Here is an 18,628-nt window from a genome sequence, read left to right as displayed (position 1 = left end):
ATCAATCAAAGCTTGGACCATACTTTGTAGTGAATAGCATGGCAATACGTGATGTAGCATGGCAATAGCATGACAATTAGTCAGAATGTATTCAGTATTCATAGTTTTTCAGCCTCAATGTTAGACTTAGAACTACTATTCCACTGCGGCTATATAAACAATTGCTATTATAATATTGTAATCATCACTCCAAAGATCCAAAATCTCTTACACGGTTGAACTAGTGTGAATGCATATAAACCAGTCAACAATTGAGGCTTAGTGTGAAAGCAAATAAACCACAATTGAGGCTTAGTGTGAAAGCAAATTAACCACAAACTCTATTGGTTCAATTCAAAGACTTCCTGACATACGGCCATAATACATTCTTAATCAAATATAATAATAATTCTAGGAGCCTTTTCTCTATTAGTATAATCATAAAAACTGTACCTGTAATCTCTACTCACAGCCACAGTGAAGAGAAGCAAACTTCAGTAGTTTGATGCGGCTGAAGCAAAAAGGAAGCCTTTTAAGAATATGCATGTGTAGCTTAAGGGGTAAAAGACTAGGGTTTTCAAGGCCCATATATGTACTTATGTCACCTCACTTGGGTTTCATATTCCATAGTATTTATCTTCTTTTTAATACCTTAGGTCCAAATTAATTTAATCCATTTTAATTATAGGCCTCCTTTAAAAATTTATGTATAATAATTTAATTGGTATCAAAATGATGGGGTGTTACATTCTTGCTTGGCCAACCTTATTGCCTTAACTCACTGATTTGGATTCTTCTGCTATCGCAGGTTTACAATACTTATCCACATCCAAGTTTTGAAAAGTCTCTCTTATACATATACAAACAAAATCATATACATATACATAATAAATGCCTATGATTACATTAGTACTATTATATTAAAACTTTTCTTATGTATATCACGGGTCATAGTTTTTTTTTTTTTTTTTTTTTATAAGAGTTTTTTTTTGTTTGATCAACACGGGTCATAGTTTTGTATTAAATGTGATGCTACGCCCCTCTCTGCCTTTGTTTATTTCACAAACTTTCAAAATGGCATATCGGGACAGCGCCACCTCAGTAAACTCAAAATGAAGTGACATCACTTCCAATGTAAAACAAAACCATTACGTGGCAGTTTATCATTGGATCCGATTTCCTTACAGATACATGAAACTTCACTGAGGGTCCATTTTCGAGTTTCGCGCTTTTGCTGGATCTGATACACAACACACACACAATCTCTCACTCTCTCAAAACCAACGGGTGTACTTTGCTCTTTTTGTCACCTCTCTCTCTCTCTCTCTCTTTTTCTTTCTATCTTTTTTTTATAGTTCTCAACCACAACTCACGATCCTTTTCGTCTTACATTGGACTTCTCTGTTCTCTCTCTATTATGAGAGATGGAGTCTCTCCAATTGACCACCAAGGTTTCTTCATGCATACCATCTTCTAGAAATCCGGTGCAAGCTAAATTTAGCAACTTTACAGTAGTTGGGCAAGTGGGTTATGCTCCTTTTTGGAGGGGAAGAAGTGGAAGTAGGTGTTTGAGGATTAGAGCATCAGTTTCAGGTGGTGGTGGTGGGCGTGGTAGCAGTTCACAAGATGGGAATTTTGCTGTAGAAGATGAAGAAAAGGAGGAAAAAAAGGGACTTCTTTTGGGCACAGAGATGGATGGCTCTGGCTCTGTTGTTGGCTTTAACTTGATTCCTCAATCTGGTATATATCTTTGTATTACTTATGTATTTGGTTTAGTTTTGTATTTTGGTATCTGGGTTTATTTAATTGTTGATAAGTTTTGTATTATGTTGTTTTAAATTTTTAATGATTGTTTTATATATTTTTTTAATTATTACTTTATTTAAATTATTTTTTTTATTCAATCATTTCTAATTATGAAAAAGATGATCTTAGATTCCGTTGTATTTCTAAATTTAGCCCTAGATTATTCTGGCCATTTGAGAAAGAGATATTATCAAGTGGACGGTCGAGTGGGATTTGGGAGAAAACGTCAACTTTTCAGATGATAAGATGTTTTAGACTACACTAATTCTGAGGTGTACAACTTCTACTGGAAACTGGTATTTGATTGATGGGTCCTGATAAAAGTTGTTCCCTTTGGATTCATTTTCCATATCTATGTGGACATATAATTCAAGTGCAGGGTGCTCTGAACCTTAGTGACATGTCTATAGAGAACTGGATCCGAATCTTGTTCAAAAGTATATGCTGGAATATTTGTTGATTATCAGTTGCCTGGCTAATTTATGACCTGTATATTTGAGGAAAGATCATCTGAAAACTATACTTTACTCTGTTACCATTGGATTAATTAGTGAACATGTAACTTTTTTTTTTTCACTAGGAAGATACAGTCGCAATTAATCTCGTATGATGTATTAACAGTGATAAGCAATCATAAATTAAAATTCTTCCCTTCTTCCAGTTTATTTATTTATTAAAGTAATGCACAGTCTTCCTCAGTTCATCTTGACTTTCTTGTTGATTTGTTTTTAAATTTGGGCTTATTTTGCCATTCTCCTTTGCCTTACAACTTACAAGGATGATATTCGTTATTTTTTTTTTATACTAAATAATTTTTGGTTATCAATCATTTTGATTCTGAGTAACCCCCACATTCTCCATTCATCAACTTTTAAATTTATACTGATTATCAAGATTTCTAAGAGTTGACTGCCAATGTTATGTTCTTGAACCGAAGGTAAAGTTGAATTCAATGGGGTCAATGACTCTTCCAAAGAAACAACTACCAATGGCCTGGAAGACTCTGAGGACATAGGAAGAGAAAAGAATGCCAAGACAAGAGTAACCCACAATATTGTTCTTGTCACTTCTGAAGCAGCACCATATTCAAAGACAGGTGGCTTAGGAGATGTTTGTGGTTCTTTGCCTATAGCATTAGCAGCTCGTGGACACCGTGTAATGGTCGTCTCTCCTAGATATATCAACGGTACACCTGCAGATAAGAAATTTGCTAATGCTGTTGATTTAGATTGCCTCATCAAAGTATATTGCTTTGGAGGGGTTCAGGAAGTTGGCTTCTTCCATGAGTATAGGGATGGTGTTGATTGGGTAAGAAATTCTGCACGCTTCTCAGTTATTTATTAGTCTTTGGGGTGTTTGAATCATTTATACGCTTAAACCCAAGTGCCTTTATTGAATAGTTATGTTAGCCAAGAACTCTTATTTCATTCGGTAGTCAATATAGCACAACAGTGGGAGAATCTTTATGATAATGATAGCTCATTCTGTTCTCATTTAGGTATTTGTTGACCACCCCTCATACCATAGACCTGGAAATCCATATGGGGATATATATGGTGCTTTTGGTGATAATCAGGCATGTTTCTTAAATTTTAAATTTATAAGGTTGGATTGATAGAGTTCTACGTTCTTTTACTTGCAACTAATGACAACTTTTTCTTATTTGGTTTACAGTTCCGGTTCACTTTACTTTGCCATGCAGCATGTGAAGCTCCATTAGTGCTTCCACTGGGAGGGTTCACTTATGGGGAGAAATGTCTGTTCCTTGTCAATGACTGGCATGCAAGCCTTGTGCCAGTGTAAGAGGTCTTTGCTAATTTCTGCATATGTTTGACAATTTGATTACTTTGTTCATTCCCTATATTTCCTAAGATTTAGATTCTGCTGTTTATGTATTTGCAGCTTTATTGTCTCACTTTTTCCCCCAATGCTTACTGTTCTGGCATTATAGATTACTCTGCTAGAATTGTTTTGCCCTTAAGTACTCATTTCCTTACTGATGTGGGAGTAGTTGCTAATCAGCCAGTGAATATTATGTATGCGATATTCCTTGCTACTGTGTTGGCTCTAATGCTCTTGCCATATGATAATGATTTGGGTAGTTCATTGCTGTACATTTTTCCCCCCTGCAGATTATGCTTTATTCAGGCATAGTATTATTATTTAGGAGCTTTCTTTGATTTATTCTAGTAGTTGTCTTTAGTAAAAGTTAACAAGACTGGTAGGGGGGTTGATTGATCTTTAGAATTCTTGTGATGCAGACTTTTGGCAGCCAAGTATCGTCCATATGGAGTTTATAAAGATGCCCGAAGCATTCTTGTAATACATAACCTGTCACATCAGGTAGATGCTTTTTTCTTAATTGATTTTATTGTTTTTTCAAAGAAAACAATAGAACATTAGCATATCCAATGGCTTGTGATTACATCTGTTTAACCCAACATAGCATGACATGAACTCCCAAAAAGAATTGGTTGACATGAACGCCCATCTGTAAGTGACCCTTATAGTGAAAATGCTAGAGAAAATAGAATGAAAAACTACATTTTTTCTTTGATACTTAGAAAGAAATTCTAAGTATGTCACTTCTTGGGGCATGATTTTTAAATTACTCTCTATTATTCTTTTTTAAGATTTTGTATTTTTCTAGAACATCTCAAATTAATCTTCCTTACAAGGATGGACCCATGGAACCATGGTCCGAGTGGGCTCTGAACACATGGAAGATGTTCCTGTGCATTCTAGAACACCCTTGAGATGCCCCCAAGGATTCCTCTATGTAACTAGATCACTCTTGATGGGTATAAGGTTGTTGCCTTGTGAAACTGTAGAGAATATTAACACATGAAGTGTTTCCATTTATGAGAGTTCCTACGTGAATTGCATGCACCTTTAAGAGGTGATAAGCAACTCAATCTTCACTCATAAGTACAATTTGATGATTGGTATACTTCTTGTAAATATGTCTTTTGGCTATTAAGTCAACACTAATCTAATAAACTAATGTCTTGCATATGCAAGGGAGTGGAACCAGCAACAACATACATGAATTTGGGACTACCTCCAGAGTGGTATGGAGCCGTGGAATGGGTGTTTCCAACATGGGCAAGGAAACATGCTCTAGACACAGGTCAAGCAGTCAATCTTCTGAAGGGTGCAGTTGTGACAGCTGATCGATTACTGACAGTTAGCCAGGTTTTAAATGCTATATAGCATACTTCTATTGTGAGGCATCTCTTTAAATGATATATCAAGCATTTGTGCAGTGATCAGTAAATGACGAATTATTTTTTAGAATTATTTTTTGTTATTGAAAATTTTGGATTAGAAACCATATTTGATTGGCCTCATGTAGGAGATAAATTATTTCAAAAAGCAAAACAAATAAACACTTAGATCGGTTGTGTTTTAAGAGTATTGGTATAGTGGCAATGTTTCTTTTAGATAAATGCGATATATTTTATCATGATATGGTGCTTTTTATGTTAAAACAGTACCTTCTTATTGTAGGGGTATTCCTGGGAAATAACAACAGCTGAAGGTGGATATGGTCTAAATGGGCTTTTAAGCAGTCGAAGGAGTGTTCTTAATGGTATGTGTTAGCTATTTAGCTTAAAGTATACCTTTGCAAATTCTGCGCTAGAGGAGAATTATTCTTGATAAAGAGAGTTAAGAGTATCATATTGATGGTGAGGTGTGGAATGTTTTTTCATGTCCTGTCATTTTTATAATCTTTATCAAATTTTCAAATCTTTGGACACCATTTTATGTTTTCAACTAATTCAAAAACCTTAACATCTTAACTAATTGTTATCCTCTGATGGAACTTTACACTGCTTCAGAGAAAGTTTTAAATATAATTTATATTTTGAGATATTGTCCCAAAGTCATATATCTTTTACAATTGATATAGACATTTTTAATACACTGTGTTCCCATCTATAGTGAAGAGTTCCCATCTAAACCAAGCAATATTACTAAAACATCAGCCCTTCAGCAGATCGAATCACATAATTGAACAATCTTTCTATTGGATTTATTTATCAAAGTTTAAAATTTTTTAAATGCTAAGCAATTATCTAACTGACTTTTGAGTCTGTTTACATCTAGGAAGTGACAGTTTACTCAAGAATTTAAAAGAGTGATTTTTTGTTTGATATATAAATCAAGTTTTTATATGTATTTGCATTAGGCAACGTGGACTGGTTGAAACCAATTGAAATTAAGTACCTTTCTTATAAAATATTTGTTTCGCCAGCTGTGTTTTTCTTATTTTTGGGAGAAACTTTACATGTTTTCTTTGTGTCAAACTAGTTTGGCTGAAGAGTGAGGTGGTTTAGTTTCTTCTTACCACACGTGGTTTATATGTATATTATCTTCAAAACTCTTATAATCTTAGCAAACTTCAAAAATAATTGGGATTTTAAATTTTTATGCTGACAAAGTTAGAAATTTTTTTGGAGTTGCCTTTGATTTGGATGTGCTTGAAGGATTTGGATGTGCTTGAAGGGATTTGCCAATTTCATCATTAACGATATATCATTTCCATTTCTCTGCCTTATACATGTGTTTGTGTCAGCTAATAAAAAGAAAAATTGGTAAATAGAAGAAAGTATTGCTCAATTAAATTATTTAGTTTGGTACTTAACTTTCAAACTAATTATTTTTACTTATTACCAGGGATCACAAATGGCATTGATGTTGCTGAATGGGACCCATCTTCAGATGAGCATATTGCTTGCCATTATTCTGCTGAAAATCTTAATGGAAAGGTGGCTAATTATTTTGTTTTAAAATTGCTATTATACAAAACCCTAGCATTCTTACCTCAACTGTCTATATGGTGAAGGCACAATGCAAAATTGCTTTGCAGAAAGAAGTGGGTCTTCCCGTTAGGCCTGATTGCCCATTGGTAAGTTGTTAATGTATTTTTACACACAGGTTTGGTAGAAAAATTTTGTGCTCCCTTCTCTTATTGGTTCATGTTAAACTTCGTAGATTGGATTTGTTGGGAGACTGGACTACCAGAAAGGCATCGACCTGATCCGGTCAGCAATTCCAGAAATAATGGAAGATGAAGTACAATTTGTAAGCTAATTATTAGTGAAGAATGTCAAATAATCATTTTACTGCTTGCTGTCATGCTCCCTTTACATTGCTTCCAAATATCTATCCTGTTTTCTATTGTGAGGAATATATCTAGACTGAACTGCTATTAATATAAGATGGATAAAATTAGTTGCATCTTTAATGGTTTTATTAGAATTAGCTCAGAATCTTTGCTCCCTGAAACCTGACCACAGTAGACAGGTATTCAATGTATGGGTGTGAAAGATATCAGCTCTAGTCTACATCAAGGAATACATTCAAGTGCTATAGTGTGGTCTTTCTGTCCCTTTTATCTGGGTGTCTCATTAAGGTTATTATTTTCCTTTATATAAGTAAAGCTATCAAATATGTTTCAGGTTATGCTTGGATCTGGGGATCTAGAATTTGAAGACTGGATGAGAGCAACAGAGTCTGCTTATAAAGACAAATTTCGGGGTTGGGTTGGATTTAATGTTCCAATATCTCATAAGATAACTGCAGGGTATTTCAAAATTTGTATTTCATGGTTTACACGTTCCTAAAAAAATTGATGGCCCCAACTTACTTTTGTTTTGGAATGATCAGCTGTGACATACTGTTGATGCCCTCAAGGTTTGAGCCCTGCGGACTAAATCAATTGTATGCAATGAGATATGGAACTGTGCCAGTGGTTCATGACACTGGAGGACTCAGAGTAAGTTAAAAGATTTAAGAAATCAAATGCAGTTGTTCATTATATGGCTTATTTCTATTTAATGCCTTTTGTTCTTTGTATGTCAGGATACCGTAGAAAATTTCAATCCATTTGTTCAGGAAGGCCATGGTGAAGGTACAGGGTATGTAGTCTTCCTTGACCTCTTGGTCTGGGTATATTTTCATCAACATCTCCTCATCAATGAAAAAAATTCAGGAATGATTATTTCATAGATATGGTTAGAATAATGGTTAAATAATTAAACTCATCATTTTTTAACAGTTGAAGCTTTTTGGACTAGTGGTAATTTATCATGATATTAGAGCATGTGGTCTTGAGTTCAAACCCTATTACCCCTTTGGGATTAGCGGTAATTTCTCATAAATTTTTAGAAAATCTCAGCTTCTTGCTTCTACTTCAGGGGATGTGACACCAGCATAATGATGGGCCATGGATCCTTTACCCTGTGTATAACTGTAAATATCAGATCTGCATCCCTGAAGCAAGACACTTCTTGAAGATCTTTTATTAAAAGAGAGAACTAAGCATTTACTTGTCAAGAGAGAGAGAGAGAGAGAGAGATAACTAAGCATTCAATAGTGTGGAGAGGTGTTAAAAAATATCACCATCTTGTTTCCGAAAAGAACTTTGTATGCCTGGAACATAAATAAACCTTGCAGAGGATGTCAATATTGCACAAAATTAATGCATATCTAGTTTGCTTGTAACATGGATCAGAGAAGAATTAAAAATAAACAATAACCGGTGATTTCTTCCAGCTTGCAAATCATTTTGTCTATGAAAAGATGTTCACCTTTTTGAGATATTGTTATGATGGCAAGAAATAGATGTCACTAAGACTGGCATTGCTAATTGTGACACGGCATAGTATCAAAGAAGCTGCCATTGTGCTTTATGACATAGCAACTCTGGAAGCTTGTGATGAGCCTTTCTTTATTTGTTGTGTTGGTTAATATTTCATTTTGATAGTCTTACTTTTCAGCAATTTCTTTTTGTGGAAAATATTTCACTAGTATAAGAACTACAACAGTACTGTGGGTAATGCTCTATTTCCTCTGCATCTTATTATGAACGCTATCAATAAAGCTTCCATTCCTCACAATCTCATTATGACTTTGTCATGAATAATGTTTAGCTTCCTAAGGCTGAATTATAATGTTGTTGTGGAATGCATTGGCAGGTGGACTTTTTCTCCACTAACAAAAGAGAGTATGTTAGCGGTAAGTTAAATTTACTGTGCACAAACTTCCTGCATACTCTATTTTTTTACTTAAACAAGTTTTTGTGTATGACAATAACTAATCATTATAGCTTCATAATTTTACATGTGGGTAAAAGTGACTTGATGGTTAGTCTAGAAATGTGTAATATATGTCCAATGGAATATATCCAAGTGATGATGACTGATTTCTGGATTTTGGCATCCGACTCTATGACCTGACAAGTCAGCAACACAGTGCTAAATTTGATTTCATTAGTTATTTCCTGTGGATCCCATCTAGTCATTACCATGTCAAGCAAAGGGGGGTGCTTATGGATCTTCAATTGGAGTTTTAAACTCTTCATGCACTTTTATTCTTCACATGGCTACAAAAAATCATACAAATGGATCTATTGTGGGTTTTCTACATTGATAGTGTGTGTGTGTGGGGTGGGGGGGGGGGGGGGGGTGGGGGGTGTGGGGTTGGGGGGAGATCCTCACTTGTTTTTAATGTCACTGATTGATAAATTGCAGGCTTTAAGAAATGCTACTCGAACTTATAGAGAGCACAAGTCTTCTTGGGAAGGATTGATGAAAAGAGGTATGCAGAGGGACTACACATGGGAAAATGCTGCTATCCAATATGAACAGGTTTTCGAATGGGCTTTCCTTGATCCACCTTATGTCAGCTGAGCGTGTAAAAAGAAGAAACAAAGGAAGAACAATGACAAAAGTTCGACATTTTAATTGGTTCAGACTTATATGGGACATGTTCTGTGTCATATTAGCTTGGAGATCACACTAGTGAAACATTTTTTTTTCTTCCCCCTTGCATGGTGGGTATGGATTTTTACCATAATTTTGGTCATTATTTTTGTTTAGAAGATATAACTAATATTACAATTAGCACTCATTCTTCCATATAGTATATGTTGTAATATGTCTTTTTATATATAGAGAAAATACACGGAGAACTTATACTATCTCAGGCAACTTTATGTTTCATGCGTTGCTATTGGTTTTATGAATCAATACACGAAATTCAGTGCAAATGACTTTTGCAGCCATTTCTTTGGATCTTCCAAATGGTTCCAACTAGACCGAAATTAAGAACACATGCTTATTGGGTTTTTTTCGAAGATATACTTATCAGACTTTGGTTGAGTTTCTTTGATCTGATTTTGCATTAGTCACTTACCAATGAAGAAAGGATTCTGCATGAGTCATTTGGACAAAACAATTTTGCAATCTGTTTTCCATCACATTTGAAACAAGAACCGAAATTTCCATCTACAGAGACTTTACTATTGAGAGAAACCAAAATAACTATTGAAAGTTCAAAACTACTGTGTCCACCCCTCTTCATCAAAAAGGTTAAACAATGTCAGGTATGAATTGATATTTGACATTCCCAAAGGAACGGGCATAACAAGAACTACAATACATGATTAGTTGGTATGCGGGTATGGCTATGTGATCTAATTGTAACTACCTTATGTGGGTCTGCCTATAATAGCTCTTCTATCTTAAGGGTCTCTAGACCCTATGAATGGCCACAGTCTCATGGAAAAAATATACCCTGCACCATATACACACACACACATATATATATATATATATATATTTCCTCTCTTTCACAACGGGTTGGTATCATATCATATCACCCTTGTTCCATAAAACTCTTTTTTGGACATAGATGGCAATAAGGTTTTCAAATTGAATGCCAAATGAAAAGGACCCAATAACATTTAGGGTCCGTTTGGTATGTGTGTTTAAAAATTGAAAATTGTTGTTTAAAAATTTTTGTGAAAATACGTGTGGGTAAAAAAGTGTGTGAAAATACGTGAAATGTTGTTTAAAAACTGAAAATTGTTGTTTGAAAACACTCACCAAACACCCCCTTAGTATTCACATTTCAAATCAACAAAGGAATTGAATTTTATTTTATTTTGGGTAATAAAATAAAATTATTAATAACTTAGCAGAGTCATTATTCTTGCACCATCTATTTTCAAGCTTCCAACTAAATAGCATCAATTAACAAGGGGTATAGCTTGTGTCGAGTGACTAGTGGTCATTAGACACATTAGGATACGGACACGTGTTCAATCTTAAACACGTGTTTACATCGTAATGTGTCAAGTGACACTGGCTACTGGACACAAGCTGCATCCATTAATAAGAATATGGATTCAGATTAGGTGCATCCATTAAATAAAATATATAAAAAGTGAGTTAAAAAATTAAAGTAAAAAATGTAAAAAATATATTAAAATTTTTTTTTTACTAATGCGTGTCATAAGGCACACAATAATAAACCAATTTTGAAAAAAATTTATTGGACCAATAAAACTTTTCAAAAAAATGAATTTGTTAATTTATGCTGGATCCTAAAAAAATAAATTGTGAAAGAAAGTAGGTGAAATGCTTCAGATGCAATACATCTCAATCCCAAGAACGTGTTCTGTATCGATTCTCTGACAACTAACTAAGCTAAAAGCATCTTAAACTAGGACAATCATTTTGTTTTGTCAGAGATATCACACCTAAACTCTCCCCACATATTTTATAGTTTCTTGCCACCAATGATTGCCTTTAACAGTTTCTCAAAAAAAAAAAAAAAAAATTTGATTGCCTCTAATAAGACCCACCATATTCCTCCCACGTGGCATCACTTTATTGGCTCAAAAAACAATAAACCAGGCTGCAAACTGCAAACCCAAATTTGACCCTGCAGCTTTAAAATCACTAGTCCAAATACGCCCATTCCACTTCCACATAAGGAATCGTTATTTTGTTCCTTTCCCTTCTCTCCCTTCCAATGGATCCGGCTCTTTCTTCTTCTTTTTTCAGCTCCTCCTAATCCCAGACCCTAGAAATTCCCCCACAGAGAGAGAGAGATAGAGAGAGTGAGATTAAATTTTTGGGAAATAAGGAAAAAAATTATGGAAGTTCCAAAGAGAGAGAGAGAGAGTGAGTTTCATTGAGAGGTGAATTTTGAAGATTTTGGTCTCTGGTTGTTGAATTGGGAATTCCTCTTATAAAGGAATCAACTTTCTGAGAGGAGCCCCAATAAGAAGCCCAGATTTTCAATGCCCATTTCCCCAAATTCGATTCTATTCCCAAATCCCATCCCCAACCCATTAAAAAGTTTCAGTTTTTTCAAACCCCAATTGATTTCCCTCCTTGAAAAAAAACCCAATCAATGATTACCAATCCAGAACTCATCCAATATGTTTGTATTGCCAAAGGAACCACAATTCTCTCCCAATTCATCAGAGAACCCGATCTCGAATCCGTAGCTCTGAAATGCATTGAAAAGACCCCACCTTTGCACTCCATGTTCACGCATACCATTAGAAAAAGGACCTACACGTTCTTAATCAAAGACCCTTTTGTGTATTTCGCAATATTCGATGAGAATATGGAACAATCACAGGAAATTTGGTTCCTAAACCGCATAAAATGCGCGTTTGAGGAGGTTATTGAAGCAGGGGCTTTAGAGGGTGTTCATATTTTTAGCCCCTATTGCCTTCAAAAGGAATGTGATCCTATTTTTTTGGAAGCAATGACATTGGATTTGAGTGTGCTGCATTCTTCAGGTAGTGAATCTAAGGATAGTAGGAATCCGAGCATGGACTCTACGAAAGGGATGAAGGTTGTGATGACACCTTTGCTCGGGTCCAAGCCGTGTAAAGGATTGCAGAAGAAGAAGAAGAGGCCAGGTAGTGCAATAGCAAATGGCGATAGTAAAAGTGGTACATTGGAGAAAAAGGTGGATGTTTTTGATGATGTTGATGGCAGGGATTTTTCGTCGCCGGGGCAAAAGGTTTTTGCCAATGATCGGCAAAAGTCGAAGCAAATTTGGAGGAAACATGTGTGGGTGGTGTTGTTGCTGGACTTGTTTGTGTGCTCGGTTTTGTTTGTGATATGGTTGTGCATTTGCAGGGGATTTAAGTGCGTTGAAAGTTGAGTTGAGGATGTATTTTGTTGTGTACCTTGGAAGGGAAGAGGGTATATTTGGTGCTATACTCTGGAGTTGGATGAGAATTTTATGACAGACTTACATTTTGTGACTGCTGTACAATGGGGGCCCATATGTAAGTCTTGTTGATTGCTTATTTTTCTTTGTTTATCATGTGAAATCTCTGTATGATTTTCAAGACAAGTAATATAGCTTTTGTTATACGGTTCACAATGGCAATGATCTTATGTAATGTATTAGATTTTGTATACCTATAGATACTACTTGTGCTGGCGTTGCCTTTGTTAAAGATATGAAGGCGTGTTCTCTCTCAATTCTCTTCTTTATTTTGTTCTTCATTCTTTCTCATACACTTTGTTATGTTGTCTTTGATATGTCTTGCCTTTTCTAACAGGGTATCAGAGTTATGTTTCATCTTTTCAAATAGCCTCTGCATGTTATCTCTTTCAATTGCTTTTATTTTATGATGGTTGCTTTTAAGTGTTGGTTTCTGGTGATAGGAGTAGAAACCGTGTCATTGGTACAATTGAATCTTCTAGATTGCCTTCTTTATGTATATCAGAATCAGATGCGTATTTGTAACCTGAAGAAATGACAGACAAGCTAATTCCAAGCTTATAGGCGGCATTCTCTTGTGCAGGAGAGGTTTCTTTTGATATTTAAATTGTTACACAAGCCAAGTACATTTCGAGCTGGCTTAAGCTTCCTTTCTATTCAATCTTTTGGTTTCTTATCTCCCCACCAAAAAAAAAGTCTTATGTGCCATTGCGTACATAATTACATTTAGGATTAGTTATAAATACTTATTTTCATGCTTTTTAGAAATCTTAATGACTGCCCCCACTTTCACCCTGTCTGTTTCACTTGTTAGTCTTTCATTATGTACTTTCCACTTGTTAGCTGAATTTATTCATATCCTAAGACATAAACATGACAATTCTTGAAAAATTAGTATGAATTAATTAATTATATTAATTTGTAGACATGTATTATGTCTATTGTAAGTTTACAAAACAAATAACAACTGTTAAAATCTTTAAAAACATATATAAAATCAAATAAAGAATTTTTTTTTTTTAAATCTGGATGCATGTATGTAGGAGTGTCCAAACATTGACACGCTTAGTATTTTTGGGTATTTTTGGGTGTTTGTGCTTAGATAATTTCTTGAGGTGGAAGATGATAGACTTTTTTCCCTCTCTCTATTCAAATGAGGAGACGAAGAAATTGTGTTTTAGGAAGGAGAACATGGCATCTTGATTGGTGCTAGAAGAGCACATAATGGAGTCTAGAATTTTTACCTAATTTTTGGTATTACATTAAAGCTTTGATTATATCTGATAGTAGATTACAATTTAGATTCATTTAATCTGTCCTGACGCCATCCAAGCATAAGAGTTTACGTATACCAAACTTGAATATAGCTAACTATTGTTGACTGGATCCATCTTCTTTAATTAGCTGTGCATATCCTATTTCTGGAAATGTGTCTAAAACAAGCTGGCAGCTTCAGGTGATGTGCACAAAATTTAATGGTTAAATGTATTGTGCTGAGGAAAGTTTTCCAATTTTAGTGGTTTGTGGACTAAAACTGCTTGCAAAGTGTCATAACAGGTGAAGAAAAGTGATCAGGGAATCCCATATAAATGCAGTTATGCAGGGACGATGCCTAATGCTGCTTTCTTTATAATAGATATACATAGTTAGGTTGTAGAAAAGGAGACATAACTAATATTAGAAACTAGAAAATTTTATCAGATATGCGAGGTAATGTGCTTTTGGAGGTTTGGACCTAGGAGGTTTTGTATAAAGTGCCTATTTGGGTACAATTTATTTAGCTAAAACTGAAAACTTTTTACTAAAAGTATGTTTGGATTAGTTTTTTTCCATTGGCTTATTAATTTATTTACAACTTTTTAAAGTCTTAATTTTGCTAAATATAACTTTGCTTTCGAAAGAAAAATCAGGAATTTGGTTCCACCATGTATGTGTTATTTAGATGATATCCGTTAACCCTTTAAACCTTACTGTAAACATAAATTTTTCTCAATTGCAAAAAAATCAAACAATTGAAAAGAAATATGATTTGCAAATATAAATTTGTATTGATGTATAATAAGTACAATCTCTATTTTGATTCTTTCACAAAAGAATACCCTCTGATTCTATCTTCATTGAATTTGACTCGAACAAGAATCTTCTTAACTTTAATTGGAAGATGGATTGATCGGTCTTCACAATAAATCTCTAGCTTTGAGCTTATTAGAGATTTATTGTTCTTCAAGTCTTTGAATGTGAAAGCCCTAGGGTTGAAGTTCTTCGAGGCTTTAGAGGCTTGATCCGTTGAGCTTCAAAGATTTGGGTTTGTTGAGGTTTATGGAGGCTTTTTAGCTTAATTCCAATAGAACTTCAAAGAACTTGAACAATAGATCTTCTTGAATTTGGTTGAAAGATGGATTGAACGGTCTTCTCAACGAATCTCTAGCCTTGAGCATGATAGAGATTTGTTGTTCTTCAAGTTCTTTAAACCCTTTGAATGTTCTTCAAGTTCTTCAAAGATTCTTGAGACAGAATTTCTCCAGAGCTTGAACCCCTTGAAAACTTCGTTGAAAATGAGAGGGGATGTCCTCTATTTATAGTGATTTCAGAGGATAAGCTCCACTATGAATTGATATGCTTGAAAGTATGTAGCAGACTTTTGATTGGTCCAAATTCTTCTTAGAGATAATTATCTCTATTTATCTATTTTGATAAATATCATATTTTGATAAAGATAATAATCAACAAAGATAAATAATTATCTCTATTTAATTTATTTAATAAAGATAATTATCTACCAATTTTGAATAGAAAATTTATCTTTATTTTATTTATTTACTTATTTTAATAAAGATAATTACCTATAAATTTTGAATAGGAAATTTATCTTTATTTTGTGGGCCAAATGACACGTGGCAAATTTTGATATGCCAATGTGATGCCAATTTGGATGACATATGTCATCATCTAATTTAATGAAATTAATTTAGAATTTGCCACTAAACTTTGATGTGGCATTTTATAATTGGCTTAAAATTTTGCCTCTTACAAGCGAGCTATTGTATATAGAGCATATTGGTCTTCAATCATTTTCACTGATGATGATCGATTGTTGGGATCCAAGATTCATAATCGTCCCTTATTTGTGACTGGCTACATTCGAGAACAAGAAGTCAATCGTATCCTTATTGATGGTGGATCTGCAGTCAATATCCTTTCACTCAAAATATTGAAAGAACTTGGAATCTCATTGGATGAACTACTTCCTAGTAAATTGATGATTCAAGGCTTTAATCAAGGTGGACAAAGAGCTATTGGAAAGATTAGACTTCATATGCTCATTGGTGAAATGGAATCAAGTGTGCTCTTTCATGTCATTGATGCCAAGACCACTTACAAAGTGCTTATTGGAAGACCATGGTTGCATGAGTATGGTGTTGTGCCATCTATGTATCATCAATGCTTTAAATATTTCCAAGATGGACAAGTTAAGAAGATAGTAGCTGATCACAAGCCCTTTACTGTAGCTGATCACAAACCCTTTATTGTAGCTGAATCACATTTTGCTGATGCAAAATTTTACTTGGAAGATGATACACTAGAAGAAGCACAAGTCATTGTTTCACCATCTAGCAAAGACGTGAACCTCCACTACAAAACTTCAAGGATTGACTCTCTAGTTGAGGAGAAGGAAGCCAAGCCAATTGAGGAGAAGGAAACCAAGCAAACAAAGACTTCCACAGAAGAGAAGAAGCATCAAGTTTCTAAAGCGACTAAGGCAGTTCCTATGTTACACTATGTCCTAGTCACCAAAAGAAAAGAGGGCCAATCACCCTTTTCAGGAGATGGAGAGTCAGTATTGGAAGATCTGCAGGGATTAACTCTCCCAGTTGCTAAAATCATAAAATCAAGAATCTCAAGCCAACCATTGAAAGGGTTCACAAGACCATCCCAAGGACCAATTGTTGAACATGGGACTTTGCCCACCAAACGAACCAAAAAGGGTTTTGACCCTAATGCATATAGACTCATGGTTAAAGCTGGTTATGACCATGAGAAGCCAAGTGGTTTGGGTAAGCTCATCCCTGAAGCCTCTGGAAAAGAAGAATAAAGTGTCAAAGGCTAAAGGTTTCGATGTAACAAGTTCTAAGGCTGGAATTGGATACACCCCACCAACTCTTGTTCATATTCCCATTCGAAAAGCTAGTGTTTCTGTAATTTCAGCAAATTATGAGGAAGAAGAACAATCTTCGAATCTATCAAAGAATTCATCTGTTTTTTACCGCATTGGGCGACCAACTTCACATATCTCAGTCTTTGATAGGTTAGGGACTCAAGAAGATAACTTTGTTGTTGACACTCAAGGCTCTATTTTCACAAGACTCAGTCACTCAACCCCTTCTCAAGTTGGCACTCGAGGTTCAGTTCTCACAAGGCTTAGTCATTCAATCCCTTCTCGACTCTCAAAAGATTTAAAGGCAAGACGAAAGCAAAATAAGAGGACAAATTTCCTTCCTAGAGGTGCTAACGACACACTTATTGTTGATCAAGATTTGAATGAGATTCGAAGCTCCATTCCATCTCGTATGAAACGCAGAACCATTTGGGAAGTGAATACTGGAGAAGCCTTGACTATAAAAAGGCATACAATGGTGACCACAAACCAAGAAGTCGAAGATGATGTTAAGGATGCTCCACCCATCTTTGAAGAAGGCATACAAGCTACAGTTGAGGAATTGAAGCCTTCTTTTTTTTCTTGTTATTTGAGATTTGCTTCTGAAAAATCTTTTTTTTTTTTTTTTCTTGCGATATTTGTATGTCCATCATTCATGCATGCATGTCTTCTATTTGAGATCACGGATCCACTCACATGAATATTTCTAAGTGAATCATGTGTTATCTCATTTTTTGTCACAATATCCAACAAGTAGAATTAATGAAACTTGTTTTATAAAGCTGTTCTCTTTTTGAACATCAATTTAAAACTCTTATTTTATTCACTTTTATGTGTAGCATGACTTGATTTTCTTGATAGTTATTCTTTTGACTATCTTACGCAGTATTTGGGCTTTCAAAGCTCACTATTCTTGAAGACTTTTGCAATAAGTTTCACAAGTTAAGCTTCAAAAGATTTCACAAGTTAGGCTTCAAAAGATTTCAACTCACAATTCCATCAAGCTTCTTGAGATTTCAATTACACAAATCTGTCGAGCTTCACAAGGAGGCTATTTTGCAACTCCGTGGAGGTAAATTCTTGTTTGCTTCCTCACTCACAGATTCAGATGTTTCCACTTGCTTACAACTTACAAGACAGGAAAAATCTTGTTCAAAGTTCAAACAAATGAACAATATATAAACAGTTAATTTGTCCACGGTTCCATTAAAGGGGCGCAAGAAAACTAATGAGCTAATCACCACTGAATACACCACAAATTATGTTTAATAAGTTGGATGCAAGGAAAACCAAATGGTTTTGAAAGAAAAATAGAAGACAATGAATTTGGAACTGAAGCTTTTCAATTTGGAATACAAACAACGAGAGAAAAATCAAGTGCAACTGCATTAGGATTAAGGGGCATGCAGTGGCTTAGTGATATTAGACAAATCAGTAGAGATGACAAGAAAGAAAGGAAAATGTTAAAGATAATACCAATTTGATTATTGATAATTTTATAAATTAGGGCCGGATCTAGGGAGGCCAAAATATGAAGCAATCATTTTATTTTATTTTTTAATCAACAACCAGGAAAAAAAAAAAACACACACACACACACACATTCTCCTTTCAATTTGGGGCACTTTCATTTTCACTATT

At 34.8% G+C, this 18,628-nt stretch overlaps 2 protein-coding genes across 2 annotated transcripts; both read left to right on the top strand.

Annotated features, from left to right (window-relative positions):
* Positions 1-1,245: 1,245 nt before the first annotated feature.
* On the top strand, positions 1,246-9,772 carry LOC126700581 (soluble starch synthase 1, chloroplastic/amyloplastic). Its single transcript, XM_050398770.1, has 15 exons — positions 1,246-1,719; positions 2,723-3,093; positions 3,284-3,361; positions 3,460-3,584; positions 4,047-4,128; positions 4,807-4,980; positions 5,296-5,377; positions 6,466-6,557; positions 6,635-6,697; positions 6,784-6,873; positions 7,251-7,375; positions 7,459-7,567; positions 7,654-7,709; positions 8,769-8,808; positions 9,324-9,772. Exons 1-15 carry the CDS (start codon positions 1,404-1,406, stop codon positions 9,480-9,482), a joined length of 1,962 nt encoding a protein of 653 aa, XP_050254727.1. The 5' UTR covers positions 1,246-1,403; the 3' UTR covers positions 9,483-9,772.
* A 1,750-nt stretch (positions 9,773-11,522) lies between these two features.
* On the top strand, positions 11,523-13,088 carry LOC126699398 (phytolongin Phyl2.2). The gene has a single exon (XM_050397171.1). The coding sequence runs from the start codon at positions 11,995-11,997 to the stop codon at positions 12,760-12,762; it is 768 nt and encodes a 255-aa protein (XP_050253128.1). The 5' UTR covers positions 11,523-11,994; the 3' UTR covers positions 12,763-13,088.
* The last annotated feature ends 5,540 nt before the right edge of the window (positions 13,089-18,628 follow it).

This window comes from Quercus robur, chromosome 9 (assembly GCF_932294415.1).
Source record: "Quercus robur chromosome 9, dhQueRobu3.1, whole genome shotgun sequence".
Classification (NCBI taxonomy): Eukaryota; Viridiplantae; Streptophyta; class Magnoliopsida; order Fagales; family Fagaceae; genus Quercus; species Quercus robur.
This window is presented reverse-complemented; position numbering and strand designations above follow the sequence as displayed.

Bases quoted from the DNA above. Each gene is read 5' to 3' on its own strand.
- LOC126700581 (XM_050398770.1), top strand. From the start codon at position 1,404: ATGGAGTCTCTCCAATTGACCACCAAGGTTTCTTCATGCATACCATCT. The intron at 1,720-2,722 runs GTATATATCTTT...CTTGAACCGAAG, and splicing joins TAACTTGATTCCTCAATCTG to GTAAAGTTGAATTCAATGGG. The intron at 3,585-4,046 runs GTAAGAGGTCTT...CTTGTGATGCAG, and splicing joins CATGCAAGCCTTGTGCCAGT to ACTTTTGGCAGCCAAGTATC.
- LOC126699398 (XM_050397171.1), top strand. From the start codon at position 11,995: ATGATTACCAATCCAGAACTCATCCAATATGTTTGTATTGCCAAAGGA.